The 17637-nt window shown below is 41.0% G+C and overlaps 1 protein-coding gene across 2 annotated transcripts; it reads left to right on the top strand.

Annotated features, from left to right (window-relative positions):
- Positions 1–3714: 3714 nt before the first annotated feature.
- Positions 3715–17379, top strand: cdip1 (cell death-inducing p53 target 1). Of its 2 annotated transcripts, none has more exons than XM_083524637.1 (5): positions 3715–3841; positions 12913–13039; positions 13295–13408; positions 15114–15387; positions 17111–17379. In XM_083524637.1, the coding sequence occupies exons 2-5, from the start codon at positions 12955–12957 to the stop codon at positions 17220–17222; spliced, it is 585 nt and encodes a 194-aa protein (XP_083380763.1). In that variant the 5' UTR covers positions 3715–3841; positions 12913–12954; the 3' UTR covers positions 17223–17379. The 2 variants fall into 2 exon arrangements, with proteins under 2 accessions (XP_083380763.1, XP_083380762.1); XM_083524636.1 differs by having other exon boundaries at positions 13295–13441; positions 17111–17378.
- Positions 17380–17637: the final 258 nt, after the last annotated feature.

Below are 17637 nucleotides of genomic sequence, written 5' to 3' on the forward strand. Positions count from 1 at the left end.
TATAAGAGACCTGTTGAAAAGGTTGCTTTTTTCTTTGTCTTTTTTTAAATACTTGTTTGGCCTACTTTTAATATGAGTTACATGGTGTTGAAGTATGGAAAATAAGCCATGTTGGTTCATTAGGCTTATTGACTGTTTCTATAAGTCAGAAAGGATAGCTCTGTGGGTAAGGTGATGGTTTACCTATCAGCTGGTCCCCAAGTAGTTGGGGGTTCAAGCCCCAACATTGCCAAGAGTTAATTTTTATTTTTTCATTTTAAAATCCATCAGTTTGTCTACTTTGTGACATTAAACTGTAAATCTTTTGGTTAATTGAAGAGACCTGTTGAAAAGATTGCTTGATTTCTTTGTCTTTTTTCAAAGACCTGTTTGGCCTACTTTTAATTTGAGTTACATGGTGTTGAAGGATTGAATAGAAGCCATGTTGGTTCATTAGGCTTATTGATTGCTTATACAAGTCAGAACTGATAGGTTAGTGGGTAAGGTGATGGTTTACCGATCAGCTGGTCCCCATTTAGTTGGGGGTTCAAGCACCAGCATTGCAAATGAAAGATTTTAATTATTTTTTTTTAAATCCAACAGTTTGTCTACTTTGTGACATTAAACTGTAAATCTATTTGTTAATTTTAAGAGACCTGTTAAAAAGATTGCTTTATTTCTTTGTCGTTTTTCAAAGACCTGTTTGGCCTTCTTTTCAATTTGAGTTACATGGTGTTGAAGGATTGAATAGAAGCCATGTTGGTTCATTATGCTTATTGACGGCTTTTACAAGTCAGAAATAATAGCTCAGTGGGTAAGTTGTTGGTTTACTGATCAGTAGTTCTCTGCAAGGTTGTGGGTTCTAGCCCCGCCGTTACAATGGATAGATTTTAATTTTAATTTTTAAATCCAACAGTTTGTCTACTTTGTGACATTAAACTGTAAATCTATTTGTTAATTGAAGAGACCTGTTAAAAAGATTTCCTTATTTCTTTGTCTTTTGTCAAAGAATTGTTTGGCCTACTTTAAATATGAGTTACATGGTGTTAAAGTATGGAAAAGAAGCCATGTAGGTTCGTTAGGCTTATTGACTGCTTGTAGAAGTCAGAGATGATAGCTCAGTGGTTAAGGTGTTGGTTTACCGATCGATAGCTCCCCACAGGGTTGTCGGTTTTAGCCCCCAATTGCAAAGGATATGATTTTATTTTTTTATTTTAAAATCCAACAGTTTGTCTACTTTGTGACATTAAGCTGTAAATCTATTGGTTAATTATAAGAGACCTGTTGAAACGATTGCTTTATTTTTTTGTCTTTTTTCAAAGACTTGTTTGGCCTAATTTACATATGAGTTACATGGTGTTGAAGGATTGAAAAAAAACAATATTGGTTCATTAGGCTTATTGACAGCTTGCACGAGTCAGAAATGATAGCTCAGTGGGTAAGGTGTTGGTTTACTGTTTAACTCGATCCCATGTATTTGGCTGTTCAAGCCCCAGCATTGCCAAGAAATAATTTTTATTTTTTATTTTAAAATCCAACAGTTTGTCTACTTTGTGACATTACACTGTAAATCTTTTGGTTAATTATTAGAGACCTGTTGAAAAGATTGCTTTATTTCTTTGTCTATTTTCAAAGACTTGTTTGGCCTACTTTTAATATGTTAGATGTTGTTGAAGTATGAAAAAGAAGCCATGTTGGTTCATTAGGCTCATTGACTGCTTGCACAAGTCAGAAATGATAGCTCAGTGGTTAAGGTGATGGTTTACCTATCAGCTGGTCCCCCATGTAGTTGGGGGTTCAAGCCCCAGCATTGCCAAAAATAAAATTTTATTTTTTTATTTTAAAATCCAACAGTTTGTCTACTTTGTGACATTAAACTGTAAATCTATTTGTTAATTGAAGAGACCTGTTGAAAAGATTGCTTTATTTCTTTGTCATTTTTCAAAGACCTGTTTGGCCTTCTTTTAATTTGAGTTACATGGTGGTGAAGGATTGAATAGAAGCCATGTTGGTTCATTATGCTTATTGATGGCTTGTACAAGTCAGAAATAATAGCTCAGTGGGTAATGTGTTGGTTTACTGATCAGTAGTTCTCCGCAATGTTGTGGGTTCTAGCCCTGCCGTTACAATGGATAGATTTTTATTTTTCATTTTAAAATCCATCAGTTTGTCTACTTTGTGACATTAAAGTGTAAATCTATTGGTTAAATATAAGAGACCTGTTAAAAAGATTGCTTTATTTCTTTGTCTTTTTTCAAAGACTTGTTTGGCCTAATTTACATATGAGTTACATGGTGTTGAAGGATTGAATAGGAGCCATGTTGGTTCATTAGGCTTATTGACTGCTTGTATAAGTCAGAAGTGATAGCTCAGTGGGTAAGGTGTTGGTTTACCGATCAACTGGTCCCCATGTACTTGGGGGTTGCATTCCCAGGAATTAATTTGTATTTTTTTTCTTTTAAAATCCAACAGTTTGTCTACTTTGTGACATTAAACTCTAAATCTATTTGTTAATTGAAGAGACCCGTTGAAAAGATTGCTTTATTTCTTTGTCTTTTTTGAAACACTTGTTTGGCCTTTGCACATCTATCTATCTATCTATCTATCTATCTATCTATCTATCTATCTATCTATCTATCTATCTATCTATCTGTCTGTCTGTCTGTCTGTCTGTCTGTCTGTCTGTCTGTCTGTCTGTCTGTCTGTCTGTCTGTCTGTCTGTCTGTATTAGGGCTGTCAATCAATTCAAATATTTAATCGCAATTAATTGCATGATTGTCATGAGTTAACCTGTAATTGATCGCAACTTAATCGCACATTTTTTTTTATCTAAATGTACCTTAATTAAATAGTGTGTTAATGTTGACAACCCTGCATCCCTTCAATAGTAATGAAATTATTCTGCAAAATGTATGAAACAGCACCAGAACCCCGGTGATATGTGAGCAGCGATTGTCAATATTACCAATCCTATCGAGGCCCGTGATTTCAGTGTCTATAAAAATGCATTTGCATGTTGAACATTTGGCTCACAGCACCATTTTGAAGCAGATCATTTGAATTTTCCCTGAAACTATGGTTGTTCTATGGCATTATATTTCTATAAAAAACTTTTAGCAGTAATAGTTTAGTTTTAGACCTGAACACACTTTATGGATCAAAGTCTACATGTTACATAAAATATGTGCATAGCAGATCTTTCACTTTAAACATCTGTAGTTTTGGTTTGTCAACTCGATGTTCAGATATGGAACAGAGTAATTTAGCTTGTTTCAAAGGTAAAGTTACTAATATAAATGATCATCGCTATCATATCAGGTATCAATTTTAACTTTTTTTTTTTTTTTGCTGTTATAAGACGCTCAACTCTTCGGAGAAACTTTTCACTATATTTTAAAGTGTGTCTGTAAAGGATTTGTGATCATTCAGCTATAAGAGCATTAGTGAGATTAGGCACTGTTGGGTCAGTGAGAAGGTCTGGGGTGCAATTTGGGTCTGGGGACTTTTAGACCTCAGCAGACTTCAACAGATCTAAAAAAAAAAAAAAAAAAGAAACTTCTAGAGATTTCTACAGACCCAAGCAAACATTTACATACCTCAGCAAACCTTTAGAGACTTCTACATATTTCTCACTGTGTGTAGAATTACCGAATAGTAAAACTGAGTGAATCTCCATCTCTAGAGTGAGTCTCCCTATCCGTGTGCGTGCTCGCGCGCGCTCGCTCGCGTGCGTGGTGCGGGTGCGCGCGTGTTGTTACGTCAAATCCATTCCCAGGGAATGTTATTGAAGAGGCGCTAACGGCTAGCAGCTGAACGACTTCTCCAACTTCACAACGCCGAAACGAGCTGTGATCAACCTAAGGTAACCCAACACTATCGACATCATTATTTCTAACCGAAAAAAATTCTCTATATCGTGTCTTTTTTTGTTATTATTATTATTATTTTTCCGTCGAAGCGACGAGCGCGTGCACGCGGAGCCTCAGCTAGTCCCTGTCATTGGCCTCACGTCGTTTTTCAGAAGGCTGAGCACAACCGTTATTAATTAATTTATTGACGCATTTATTTATACATTTATCTATTTATTCATTACTGACTGCACGGGATTCGTTTTCTGGGCGGTTCATTATAACTATCACTCGGACCGTTGTTTTAATTTCTTGACAGCGTTTGTTTATGAGGGTTAATCAGTTGGCTGTTGCGTGTGTGGCTGCGTTTCAAATACACAGTAGTGAATATTGTTCACGATTTGGGACGCAGCCCAAGTGCTGATCCTCAGCTATTGGTAAAACGAATGAATAGAGTTAATAAATATCTATATGGATATTGTATATTCAGCATCTAAGTAGAAATAATGTCATGCTATCGATGCTATAGTGGGCGTGGTCTTTTCCCTTTACCTCATTGGTTAGGATGCTGGTCCTCCTGCAGGCTGATCATTCTGATCCTCCAGAGCTCCACCAAGGACCAGCTTCATCCAGGTGGTAAAAGGGTGTGCCATGCGTAACTAAACACAATAATATGTTTGTAATATTATTTCATTATTATTGTCATTATTACATCCACTATATAATGTATGTCAATTCACCATAATGCAGAAGAGGCGTGTTTTGGAAGATGGTGATGGGGATGGTGACCATGGCAGTGGTGGTTCAGTGCCTCTGGGTTACGAATCAGAATGTTGGGGGTTCAAGCCCCAGCACTGCCACTGTTGGGCCCTTGTGCAAGGGCCCTTAACCCTACCTGCTCCAGTGCACTATACAATAACTGACCCTGTGCTCTGACCTCATCTTCAGGAGGAACTGGTAGCTCAGCGGTTAAGGATCTGGGTCATCATAGCCAGTGCCATCTAGGGGTGATGGGAGACAGGGACACCCAAAGTGTGTTTTTTTTTGTCTTGGTGGTTCAGTGGTTGAGGCTCTGGGTTCTCTCTGGGCTCTGGGACAGAATGTCGGGGGTTTCAACCCTCTCTCCTCCAGGGACACTGTATGATGGCTGACTCTGTGCTCTGATCCTAGCTTGTTAGAAAGGGTCTTGGCTGCTGTCACTGCAGAAAACTTTGCTAGGGTGCTGGAATTGGACGCAGGGTTGTCAGTGCTTTTTGTGTTAATATCAGGATATTCTGTCTTGACTCTAATCCAGAATGTTGTCTCGGCATAATTATTTTCTTAGAGCCACCATCAACAAGCAGTTTTTCATGTCTTTATTCGATAGCCGGTTGCCACATATTATACCCGCCAGGCTTGGATCATGTTTTTGCTCACAGTCTTTGCAGTCTTATCATTTGGTCTTTCCTTCTTTTCCAAGAAACTTTGCAGAATGTTGTTTTGTGGTTGTCTTTGGTAGAGCTAGCTTCTGGCCTAAATTTATTGATGCAGAGAAAAAAACTGTGACTGAAACAAGAGATTTTGGCACAGGTAATTTTTTATTATAAAACAGACTGTGAATGTCCATTATATGGAAATTAAATAAAAATAAAGAGGTGCCTATTCTTTGTGTTACTAAATGGACCATGGCTCGGTGCTGGTCCATGGTCCGGTGATTGGTGACTCCTGATCTAGAGCTGTTTGCTAGCTGGGGTCTAAGACATGTTTTATAATTTAATGTTTTGTTATGTTGGCACCACAGCTGTCTAAGCAGATGTTTACATAATCAATTGTACGAAAACCAGGGTTGTCATCTGTGGTAAAATGACCGTAGTGGGATTTTGAGTAATTTACTCAATATTAAAATGCCTCTGGCAGAAGAACACAAAGTACATACACTAAGCAAACTGTGTTCTGTTTTTCTGAAAGCATTGTCTAATGCCAGATGTAGTGTAGGCCAAGCGTGGACTTTGACAATTACAGATCTGTAGTTTGCTCTATAACATTAATATGTCTGTGTGTTCGTCATACCCGTGGTATAATAAGCTACACTTTTCTGGAAAGACTTTATTTGTAAAGATTTGTGTTCGGCGAGATCAGGGGCTGAGGTGCAGTCATTCAAGGATACACCAAGTACAGGTTTTAGGAATGATCTGTAAAGATGTTTTAAACTCTCCGATAATAACTGACACAACAGAGAAGCCCTGCCTATTCCCTCCAAACTAACATCTGTTTGCTTATGGTAGACAGAGAATCTTTGAGTTCATGAACGCTGTGATAGTTTATATTTTCTGTTTCTTACTACAGTGGAACCCGGTTATGTCGATGTCCTAGTGGGTCGCCAAAAAGCATCGAGATAACCGATGATCGAGATAAACGAAAATCAAAATGGGGGCAGTATATTAACGTGCTTGAAATTTCTTTATGTACATGATGTGCGTTATTAAATGAGAATGTGCATGCACATGTTTTTGGAGGTTTTACACAACAGCGTTGCGGCGATTTGTTGGATGAAGGCATGCTATAAAAATACATATAGTACATGTTTATCTGTCAGGATTTCACCTGCCGTGCCCCCTTTTGCGCCCCCTTCAGCGTGGCAGGTGTTTTCTCGGCCGCTTTCTCTGAAGCTTCCGGCTTCAATCGCGCACTTATGGTGCTCGTTTATCATCATCACCAGCTCCTATTTAAACTTCCACACTCTCACTGTCCGTTATTGTTGGTATATGTTGTTTCACGCCGGTCGTTGTTATCGCGCATGCGTATCCCGGTATGTGCCTTCCCACCGGCGCTCCTACCCAGCTCGGCTTTCGCCTCCCGTTCATCGCAAACCATTTAACAACAAAAGGCAAGTGTGCACTAACTAACAGCAGAGATTCACCAGTATACAATACAACACCTGGAGCATCTGTCTTCTTCTTCTTCTTCTTCTTTCGGCTGCTCCCATTAGGGGTCGCCACAGCGGATCATCCGTCTCCATACCACCCTGTCCTCTACATCTGCCTCTTTCACACCAACTACCTGCATGTCTTCCCTCACCACATCCATGAACCTCCTCCTTGGCCTTCCTCTTTTCCTCCTACCTGGTGGCTCCATCTTCAGCATTTTTCTACCAATATAATTCATGTCCCTTCTCTGCACATGTCCAAACCATCTCAATCTCGCCTTCCTCACCTTGTCACCAAAACATCCTACATGTGCTGTCCCACTAATAAATTTATTTCTAATCTTGTCCATCCTCGTCACTCCCAACGAAAACCTCAACATCTTCAGCTCTGCTACCTCCAGCTCCACCTCCTGTCTTTTACTTAATGCCACTGTCTCTAATCCATACAACATCGCAGGTCTCACCACAGTCCTATAAACTTTACCTTTCATTCTTGCAGATACCCTACTATCACAAATCACTCCTGTCACTCTTCTCCACCCACTCCACCCTGCCTGCACTCTTTTCTTTACTTCTCTAACACACTCTCCATTACTTTGCACTGTTGACCCCAGGTACCTGAACTCCTCCACCTTCTCCACCTCTTCTCCCTGCAACCGCATCACTCCACTGCCCTCCCTCTCATTCACACACATGTACTCTGTCTTACTCCTACTGACTTTCATTCCCCTTCTCTCCAATGCATATCTCCACCTCTCCAGGCTCTTCTCGACCTGCTCTCTACTCTCACCACAAATCACAATATCATCTGCAAACATCATAGTCCAGAGAGACTCCTGTCTGACCTCGTCCGTCAACCTGTCCATCACCACTGCAAACAGGAAAGGGCTCAGGGCCGATCCTTGATGCAGTCCAACCTTCACCCTGAACCAGTCTGTCGTACCTACTGCACACTTCACTGCCGTCACACTGTCCTCATACATACACCACCCTCACATACTTCTCTGACACACCTGACTTCCTCATACAATACCACAACTCCTTTCTCGGCACCCTGTCGTACGCTTTCTCTAAATCCACAAATACACAATGCAGCTCCTTCTGTCCTTTTCTATACTTCTCCATCAACATCCTCAAAGCAAATAATGCGTCTGTGGTGCTCTTCCTCGGCATGAAACCATACTGTTGCTCACATATGGTCACCTCTTCTCTCAGCCTGGCTTCCACTACTCTTTCCCATAACTTCATGGTGTGACTGATCAACTTTATTCCCCTGTAGTTACTGTAGGTCTGCACATCTCCCTTATGCTTAAAGATCTGTACCAGCACACTCCTTCTCCATTCCTCAGGCATTCTCTCCCCTTCCAGAATCCTGTTAAACAATCTGGTTAAAAACTCCACTGCCATCTCTCCTAAACATCTCCACGCTTCTACGGGTATGTCATCTGGTCCAACCGACTTTCCACTCTTCATCCTCTTAATCGCTGCTCTCACTTCCTCCTTACTAATTCTATCTACATCCTGCTTCACCAACTCCACATCCTCCAACCTTCTCTCTCTCTGATTTTCCTCATTCATCAGCTGCTCAAAATACTCCCTCCATCTTTTCAACACACTCTCCTCACTTGTCAACACGTTTCCCTCTCCATCCTTTACTGCTCTAACTTGCAGTACATCCTTCCCAGCTCAGTCCCTTTGCCTGGCCAATCGGTATAAATCCTTTTCTCCTTCCTTAGTGTTCAACCTCTTTTACAGTTCCTCATATGCCTTTTCCTTGGCTTTCGCCACATCCCTTTTTACCTGCTGCCGCATCTCCTTGTACTCCTGCCTACTTTTCTCATCACTCTGTCGATCCCACTTCTGTTTTGCCAACCTCTTTCCCCTAATGCTCTCCTGCACTTCCTCATTCCACCACCACGTCTCCTTGTCTTGCTTTCTATTTCCAGATGTCACACCAAGTACTTTTCTAGCTGCCTCCCTCATCACTCCTGCAGTAGTTGCCCAATCATCCGGCACCTCTTCACCACCACCAAGCCCCTGTCTGACCTCTTCCTTGAACCTCACACTACACTCTTCCTCCTTCAGTTTCCACCATCTTATTCTTCTTTCAAACCTTACTTTCCTCCTCTTCTTCTTCGCCTCCAAAACCATCCTACAGACCACCATCCGATGCTGTCTAGCTTCATTGTCCCCCGCCAACACCTTACAGTCTCCAATCTCCTTCAGGTTGCATCTCCTACACAGAACATAATCCACCTGTGTGCACCTTCCTCCACTCTTATACGTCACCCTATGATCCTCCTTCTTCTTAAAATACGTGTTCACCACTGCCATTTCCATCCTTTTAGCAAAATCTAACACCATCTGCCCTTCCACATTCCTCTCCTTAAAACCATACCTACCCATCACCTCCTCATCACCTCTGTTCCCTTCACCTACATGCCCATTAAAGTCTGCCCCAATCACCAATCGTTCTTTCCTAGGTACACCATCTACCACTTCATCTAATTCACTCCAGAATCTTTCCTTCTCCTCCAATTTACAGCCAACTTGTGGAGCATAGGCACTGATGACATTTATCATCATCCCTTCAACTTCCACCTTCACGATCATCACCCTATCAGAAACTCTCTTCACCTCCACTACACTCTTACTGTACTCTTCCTTCAGAATCACCCCTACACCATTTCTCTTTCCATCCACACCATGATAAAACAGTTTAAACCCACCTCCAATGTTCCTGGCCTTACTCCCTTTCCACTTGGTCTCCTGAACACACAGCATATCTACCTTTCTCCTCTCCATTATATCAGCTATCTCTCTCCCTTTACCCGTCATAGTACATACATTTAAAGTACCAACCCGAACCTCTACTCTCCTACACTGCTCCTTTTCCTGCCGTCTCTGTAGACGCCTTCCTCCTCTCCTTCTCCTCCTTCGGCCAACAGTAGCCCAATTTCCACCGGTACCCTGTCGGCTAACGATACCTGTGGCGGTCGTTGTTAACCCGGGCCTCGACCGATCCGGTATGAAATTCTCATTTGTGATCCGCATATATGATTTGGCACATGTTTTACGCTGGATGCCCTTCCTAACGCAACCCTCCCCATTTACCTGGGCTTGGGACCGGCACTAAGAGTGCACTGGCTTGTGCCCCCCTAAAGGCTGGGTTACACCTGTAGCATCTGTAAGGCTTGATTTTTCCGCCACTTTTGCAAGTTCTTCTGCGGCTGCACAGTGCCGATCGACATAACTGACGTTAAATGGCAAACTTTTCCCCCCTTGTGCTTGAGATATTACGGTCGGCGACATAAAAAAGACATAACCGATTAAAAAATGCTTAGACAAAGCGAGAATTTGGCGGTTTCACTTCAAAAACGTCGACTTAATAGGGTTGTCGAGTTAACCGAGGTCGAGATAACCGGGTTCCACTGTATTATAAATTATGTGGCAAAATATTAGGAAATGACTGTAGAAAAACCGATTCATCAAACTATCGCGATTCTTTTTAAAACGATTTTGAGATCGTTTTGTTTACCTCACCTGAGGTGAGGAAGAGAGAGAAGGATATTAGCACCTTGACTGAGTTGAACATTGGAACAGTTTAACAGCACTTTTATTTTATTTCAGAGAGTATTGTTTTTAGTTATTTTGTTGCACATTTGAATATTATATTCAGGTTTTTGGTACTTGAAAGTTTTATGGTTCAAGGTTCTTTATGCACTATGTATGTGTGTGCTCCTGAAATAAAAATTCAGAAAGATGTGATGCATTGTTTTTGCTAATATAACTCATATACAGTCTCTTTACGGGTATTGTAAGAAAGGATTCCTATTCAGTTGTATTTCCATGCTTCACCACTAGAGGCAGACATGCAGTTTACCAAGCAATGACAAGCTACCTATGACAGCACAGTGCACCGTCCTCCATCAAGAGTATAAAAGGCCAGAACACCAAGCAGCAGTCGTCATTGGCCAGTGGCCATACGACATCGTGCGACCTGTCACTCAGCACTGACCATTCAGCAGTGGCCTTTCAGCATGCATTCTGCATCACGCAACATACCGCACAGCAACTGAAAGAAGATAGCAAGAATCACCTCATATACGATCAATTCAATACCCAGTAAAGTTGAGTGTTCTGAATCCTGTACCATGTTTTACTGACACGCTGAGGCGACAGTAAGGTTCTAGAGGCGTGGCTTTGTGTGTACAGTAAGGTTCTAGAGGCGTGGCTTTGTGTGTACAGTAAGGTTCTAGAGGCGTGGCTTTGTGTATACAGTAAGGTTCTAGAGGCGTGGCTTTGTGTATACAGTAAGGTTCTAGAGGCGGGGCTTTGTGTATACAGTAAGGTTCTTGAGGCGGGGCTTTGTGTATACAGTAAGGTTCTAGAGGCGGGGCTTTGTGTATACAGTAAGGTTCTAGAGGCGGGGCTTTGTGTATACAGTAAGGTTCTAGAGGCGGGGCTTTGTGTATACAGTAAGGTTCTGGAGGCGGGGCTTTGTGTACACTGTAAGGTTCTAGAGGCAGGGCTTTGTGTACACTGTAAGGTTCTAGAAGCGGGGCTTTGTGTATACGTTAAGGTTTTAGAGGCTGGGCTTTGTGTACACTGTAAGGTTCTAGAAGCGGGGCTTTGTGTATACGTTAAGGTTCTAGAGGCTGGGCTTTGTGTATACAGTAAGGTTCTAGAGGCTGGGCTTTGTGTATACAGTAAGGTTCTAGAGGCGGGGCTTTGTGTACACAGTAAGGTTCTCGAGGCGGGGCTTTGTGTACACAGTAAGGTTCTCGAGGCAGGGCTTTGTGTACACAGTAAGGTTCTCGAGGCAGGGCTTTGTGTATACAGTAAGGTTCTCGAAGCAGGGCTTTGTGTATACAGTAAGGTTCTCGAGGCAGGGCTTTGTGTGCATGAGGGGTTAAAAAAAAAATTAGACATAAAAATAGAGACCTAGTTTCCACCAAAGTGATGCTCTTTTTAATGTGAAATAAAATCAATGTGTGTTAGATTTATTCAACATAAATTATACATTATTAGAAGCTGTGTGTTATATTTTTCTATGAAATTAGAGTATACAGTATTTTGGAACACAGACACGTGAAAGTTATCTGCAATGTTTAACTCCACAGTCTGAGACAAACATTCCCATGTTGTAGTGTAACCAAAACATTACAGGCACCTAGTCCATGGACATTATGTGAAGATCTCGTCTGTCGAAAATAATTCTGTAGGCCGAGAGCGAGACACAGAAGGTGGAGTAAAATTTCACCAGGGATTGTGACTAGACCCAGACTATAGATTCATGGTCGTCATAACCGCAACATTAGAAATCAGGGTCACAAAAAGGTGAAATGTCTAAAATAGAATTTTTCTTTTTGTGTTTGTCAGACAGATGCTTCTTAAGTGTGTATTTTCTCATTGGTTGGTTCCTCTGTAGGAAACTCTTAGTACTGCACTATTTAAAAATGAAGTAAATAAATGATTTAGATGGACTTGTCCTTGCACCACCACCAGATAAACCCACTGGCATTGATTCAAACATGGACAGTTTATAATGTAATGGTATTTCTGGCAGGAAAATTCCAATTACTTAATTAAAGCGAGGGAAAAAAAAACAAGCTGTGTGTCACAGAAATACCATCCAAGCATCTTCGGGATCCTTATTTTCCCATACTACGCATTGGGACACACACACAGTCCAATCTCGGACACTATTTAGAACCGGTAGTAAGCTACAGTTTGCTTCTGATCACCATCACTATACCCCACAACATCGTTTATCTGCAATAAATGGACATTCGGTGCAACCCACATGAGTCTGGTTCCTCTCAAGGTTTCTTACTTATGCCATCTCGGGGAGTTTTTCCTTGCCACAGTCGCCACCGGCTCACTCATCAGGGACAAACTTACACTTATAAAGAAAATATGAATTTTTTATCACCACATTATCTGTGTGGAGCTGCTTTGAGACAATGTTCATTGTTAAAAGCGTTATACAAATAAAAATGAATTGAATTGAATTTGGGACACAGCATGTGCGTTCTGTAAAGTTCAGAAGTTCAGAAATGCTTTAATTTTTACATAGCCTATGCGCCAGCTCTCAGTTCAACTGGATTAAACTTTTGATGTGTTTTATCCAGAGTCTGGAGGTTTAGATTGAGTTTAATGTGCTATTTGTGATTCCAGGTGAACCGTATTCGATTCGGAGTCTGCTCCCTGAAACACAGTATGTCCAGCGACCCTCCTCCACCCTACCCCGGGGGCCCAAGTGCTCCTCTTATAGAGGAAAAGAATGGACAGCCACCAGTGTCTGGTATAACTCTTTATCTTTTTTCTTTATTTATATATTTATGAGTTCAGTGTGATTTTTTGATTTGCTATGCAATGCTTATGCTAACTGGCTTGTTCATTAAGTATCATCAAAGCTACACTATATGGACAAAAGTATTCAGACACTTGACTTTTTTCTGCCATTTCACCTTCTCTCTACATTTTGAATGCTACTCTCCTAATAAATATGAATTCAATAATTATTAATATTAATGTTTTACTTGAATTTGTACTGTAGCCTCAGCCACGGTAACGAGCGGACCCCCGCACGGATATCCGCTGCCTCCAGAATATGGCCCTCCACCTTACGAGGCCTCAATGCAGCCAGGCTTTGTGCCCCCTCACGTGCCAGGTGAGGGTCCAATGCCCATGCCACACTCATATGGTAAGCCTTCTATTGCTTATGTTCACTTCATTAAAAATCTTTTAATAATGAGCAGTGACGTTTGAGTAATACACTGTAGGGGTCAGTCACTGTTAATCCTTGTGTAGCCTATATAAGTGCTGAAAAGGCGTAACATTATGACATTATAACATTATGATCAGTGAGTGAATTACACTGATTATCTCTTTCTCAGGCACCTGTTGTGGGTGGTGTATATAAGGCAACAAGTGATTTTTTCTCTCAAAGTTGATGTGTTAAGGAGGGAAAAATGGGCGAGCGAGTTTGAGAAGGGCAAAACTGTAACGGCTAGACGACTGAGTCAGAGCTTCTCCAAAACTGCAGCGCTTGTGGGATGTTTCCGGACTGCAGTGGTCAGTATCTATGAAAAGCTCTCCAAGAAAGGAACAGCTGTGAACCGGCGACAGGATCACGAGCGGCCGAGGCACATTGATACACGTGTGGAGTGAAGGCTGATCCACGTGAAACGATCCAACAGACGAGCTCATGTAGCTCAAATTGCTAAAGAAGTTAATGCTGTTAAAGCGTTATTGATGGGCCAGAACTGTTTGGGCAGCAAAAGGGAGACCAACACAATATTAGGCAGGTGGCCATAATGTTATACTTGTTCAGTGTATACTGGTTATCAGTGTTGGGCAGTAACACGTTACTGTAACGCAGTTACTTTTGACAGTAACTAATACTGTAAAAACTGTACTGTACTTTAGTTTTTGATTGTGAATATATTATTCAGCTTGTTTTGTTATTTATTTCAGAAATCCTTGTGATATATTCAGTTTGTGCTGGTCTGACTTTAATAAAATAGTGTTTAAAAATGACTGTGTTTAAGTCAGTTTTGTGTTTGTATAGACCATAACACATAAAAGGGCATTAATGAGAACATTAAAGAACATTCTATAAAAAAGTAACTAAAAAGTTACTTTTAACAGTAACGCATTACTTTTTGGTGTAAGTAATCAACAAAGTAATTGAGTTACTTTTTGAATGAAGTAGCGAGTAACTGTAACTAGTTAGTTAGTTTTTTAGTAACTCGCACAACACTGCTGGTTATTGATACACGCACTAAACAACAGGTGCTCGGGTTGTACGTTTACTGTTAGCACAAAAGTAGTAGCGTAGTAGATAGTAATGGAAACTGCTAACACATAAAACACACAATTGTGCGTCCGTTACATTATCGGAAACAGCATGGGCGTTCTACAGAGCAGAATGATCTTATATGTGAATGATCAGACCAGCTGATTTTCACATGAGCAAAGGTGGAATTTATAAACGAAATGCATTCTGATATTGCGTTGCTTTTCCAGTTCTAGTCTGTCCTGTATTAAGTAGATCTAGTTCATTTGTAAATGTCTGATCGTTTCTATTTTATTGAGATGATTTGTTCAATTTTGAGTACCTGAATAAATTACAAATGTACAGGTTTTGACTCAAGAAATTTGAGTCTGTGCCCATTTCTAAATATGCCACACACGGGCAGATTAAAGTCATGGTAAATTTATCTTGTCTTTAGGCTCTGCGGTTGTCTTTTAATATAACGTTTGAAGTGGTACTGTTTTGCTTATTCTCCTTTCTGTGATCTGCCAGTGTGATATAAAAAAAATAGCGTGTACAAAAAGTGTTTTACTCCCCTGTGTGTTTTGCGGTTTTTCAGGTGGCTACCAGCCTGCTCCTGGACACTACCCTCACCCAATGCCAGGGCAGTTTGCTCCAGGGCCCAGCCACTGCGGCCCGGGTTTGGGACACACAGCCACAATGATTGGTCCGGCAGGCTCTGCTGCTACAGTCACTGTGCTGCAGGGTGAGATGTTCCAGTCAGCACCGGTGCAGACCGTATGCCCACACTGCCAGCAGGCCATCATCACACAAATCAGCCATGACGTAGGCCTCATGAACACACTGTTCTGTCTGTTCTGCTTCTTTGTGGGGTAAGTGGTGCGATTTTATGCCTAGTACATTTTCCAATTAAAGGAGCATACTAAACCTTCTTAAGTTTCGAGACCACCTCTGTTTACCAGAAAGTACTTGTTCAAAATAATAGCAGTACAATGTGACTAACCAGAATAATCCAGGTTTTTAGTATATTTTTTATTGCTACGTGGCAAACAAGTTACCAGTAGGTGCAGTAGATTCTCAGAAAACAAACAAGACGCAGCATTCATGATATGCACGCTCGTAAGGCTGTGCAATTGAGCAATTAGTTGAAAGGGGTGTGTTAAAAAAAATAGCAGTGTGGCATTCAATCACTGAGGTCATCAATTTTGTGAAAAAACAGGTGTGAATCAGGTGGCCCCTATTTAAGGATGAAGCCAGCACTTGTTGAACATGCATTTGAAAGCCTGAGGAAAATGGGTCGTTCAAGACATTGTTCAGAAGAACAGCGTACTTTGATTAAAAAGTTGATTGGAGAGGGGAAAACCTATAAAGAGGTGCAAAAAATTATAGGCTGTTCAGCTAAAATGATCTCCAATGCCTTAAAATGGAGAGCAAAACCAGAAAGACATGGAAGAAAACGGAAGACAACCATCAAAATGGATCGAAAAATAACCAGAATGGCAAAGGCTCAGCCAATGATCAGCTCCAGGATGATCAAAGACAGTCTGGAGTTACCTGTAAGTACTGTGACAGTTAGAAGACGTCTGTGTGAAGCTAATCTACTTTCAAGAATCCCCCGCAAAGTCCCTCTGTTAAAAAAAAGGCATGTGCAGAAGAGGTCACAATTTGCCAAAGAACACATCAACTGGCCTAAAGAGAAATGCAGGAACATTTTGTGGACTGATGAGAGTAAAATTGTTCTTTTTGGGTCCAAGGGCCACAGACAGTTTGTGAGACGACCCCCAAACTCTGAATTCAAGCCACACTACACAGTGAAGACAGTGAAGCATGGTGGTGCAAGCATCATGATATGGGCATGTTTCTCCTACTATGGTGTTGGGCCTATTTATCGCATACCAGGGATCATGGATCAGTTTGCATATGTCAAAATACTTGAAGAGGTCATGTTGCCTTATGCTGAAGAGGACATGCCCTTGAAATGGTTGTTTCAACAAGACAATGACCACAAACACACTAGTAAACGAGCAAAGTCTTGGTTCCAAACCAACAAAATTAATGTTATGGAGTGGCCAGCCCAATCCCCGGACCTTAATCCAATCGAGAACTTGTGGGGTGATATCAAAAATGCTGTTTCTGAAGCAAACACCCCTTTCAACTAATTGCTCAATTGCACAGCCTTACGAGCGTGCATATCATGAATGCTGGGTCTTGTTTGTTTTCTGAGAATCTACTGCACCTAATGGTAACTTGTTTGCCACGTAGCAATAAAAAATATACTAAAAACCTGGATTATTCTGGTTAGTCACATTGTACTGCTATTATTTTGAACAATACTGTATGTCCGTGTCAAACGGCGAGCTTTGAGCTGAAACGCCACGAGTCTCAAACCTTTTTGTTTCACACCTTTTATTAGGCAGGTGGTCATAATGTATTTGCTCACTGACATTCTTCTCTTTGCAAATCCCAGCTCTGGTTTTTTTTCCAGACATCTGATGTGCAGATATTTTGGCTATTTAGGCCTGCTGTGGTTGAACTGTTTTATAAAGTTGTATTTATGCCCCATTAGTGACTTTTTTTTTTCTTTCTTTTCCCCAGCTGTGATCTCGGCTGCTGCTTGATCCCGTGTCTGATCGATGATCTTAAGGATGTGACGCACACTTGCCCCAACTGCAAGGGCTACATCTACACATACAAGCGTTTATGCTAACAGCTCAGCCTGGATGCACTCACGGCTCAATCTAACGGATTCCGCAGTACCCCCCCCCCCTCCTTTTTCATGCTTCATTCACCAGCTGGTTTTCGTTAGTTTTTAACTACCTATTCCTCCAGTAATGACTGTGTGTGTGTGTGTGTATGTAGATATATATATATATATATATATATATATATACATACATACATACTGTGTATATATACATACATACTGTATATATAACTATTTAAGAGTTAGATTTAGTGATACGAGATTAAAGAATATGTTTAAGAAGAAGGGATGACAAGTCGGTACATTTTATATGCATAACGAAGACTTGTATTAATAGTGTCGTGGAAGTACTGTTAGGATTTTAGTGGCAGTTTAAAGGATCGCTTCTTGAATGAAGTCACGTGATCCGACAGATCTA

This window comes from Silurus aristotelis (assembly GCF_946808225.1).
Source record: "Silurus aristotelis genome assembly, chromosome: 21".
In the NCBI taxonomy this organism is placed as follows: Eukaryota; Metazoa; Chordata; class Actinopteri; order Siluriformes; family Siluridae; genus Silurus; species Silurus aristotelis.

Bases quoted from the DNA above. Each gene is read 5' to 3' on its own strand.
- cdip1 (XM_083524636.1), top strand. From the start codon at position 12,955: ATGTCCAGCGACCCTCCTCCACCCTACCCCGGGGGCCCAAGTGCTCCT. The intron at 13,442-15,113 runs GTAAGCCTTCTA...GCGGTTTTTCAG, and splicing joins GCCCATGCCACACTCATATG to GTGGCTACCAGCCTGCTCCT. The intron at 15,388-17,110 runs GTAAGTGGTGCG...TCTTTTCCCCAG, and splicing joins CTGTTCTGCTTCTTTGTGGG to CTGTGATCTCGGCTGCTGCT.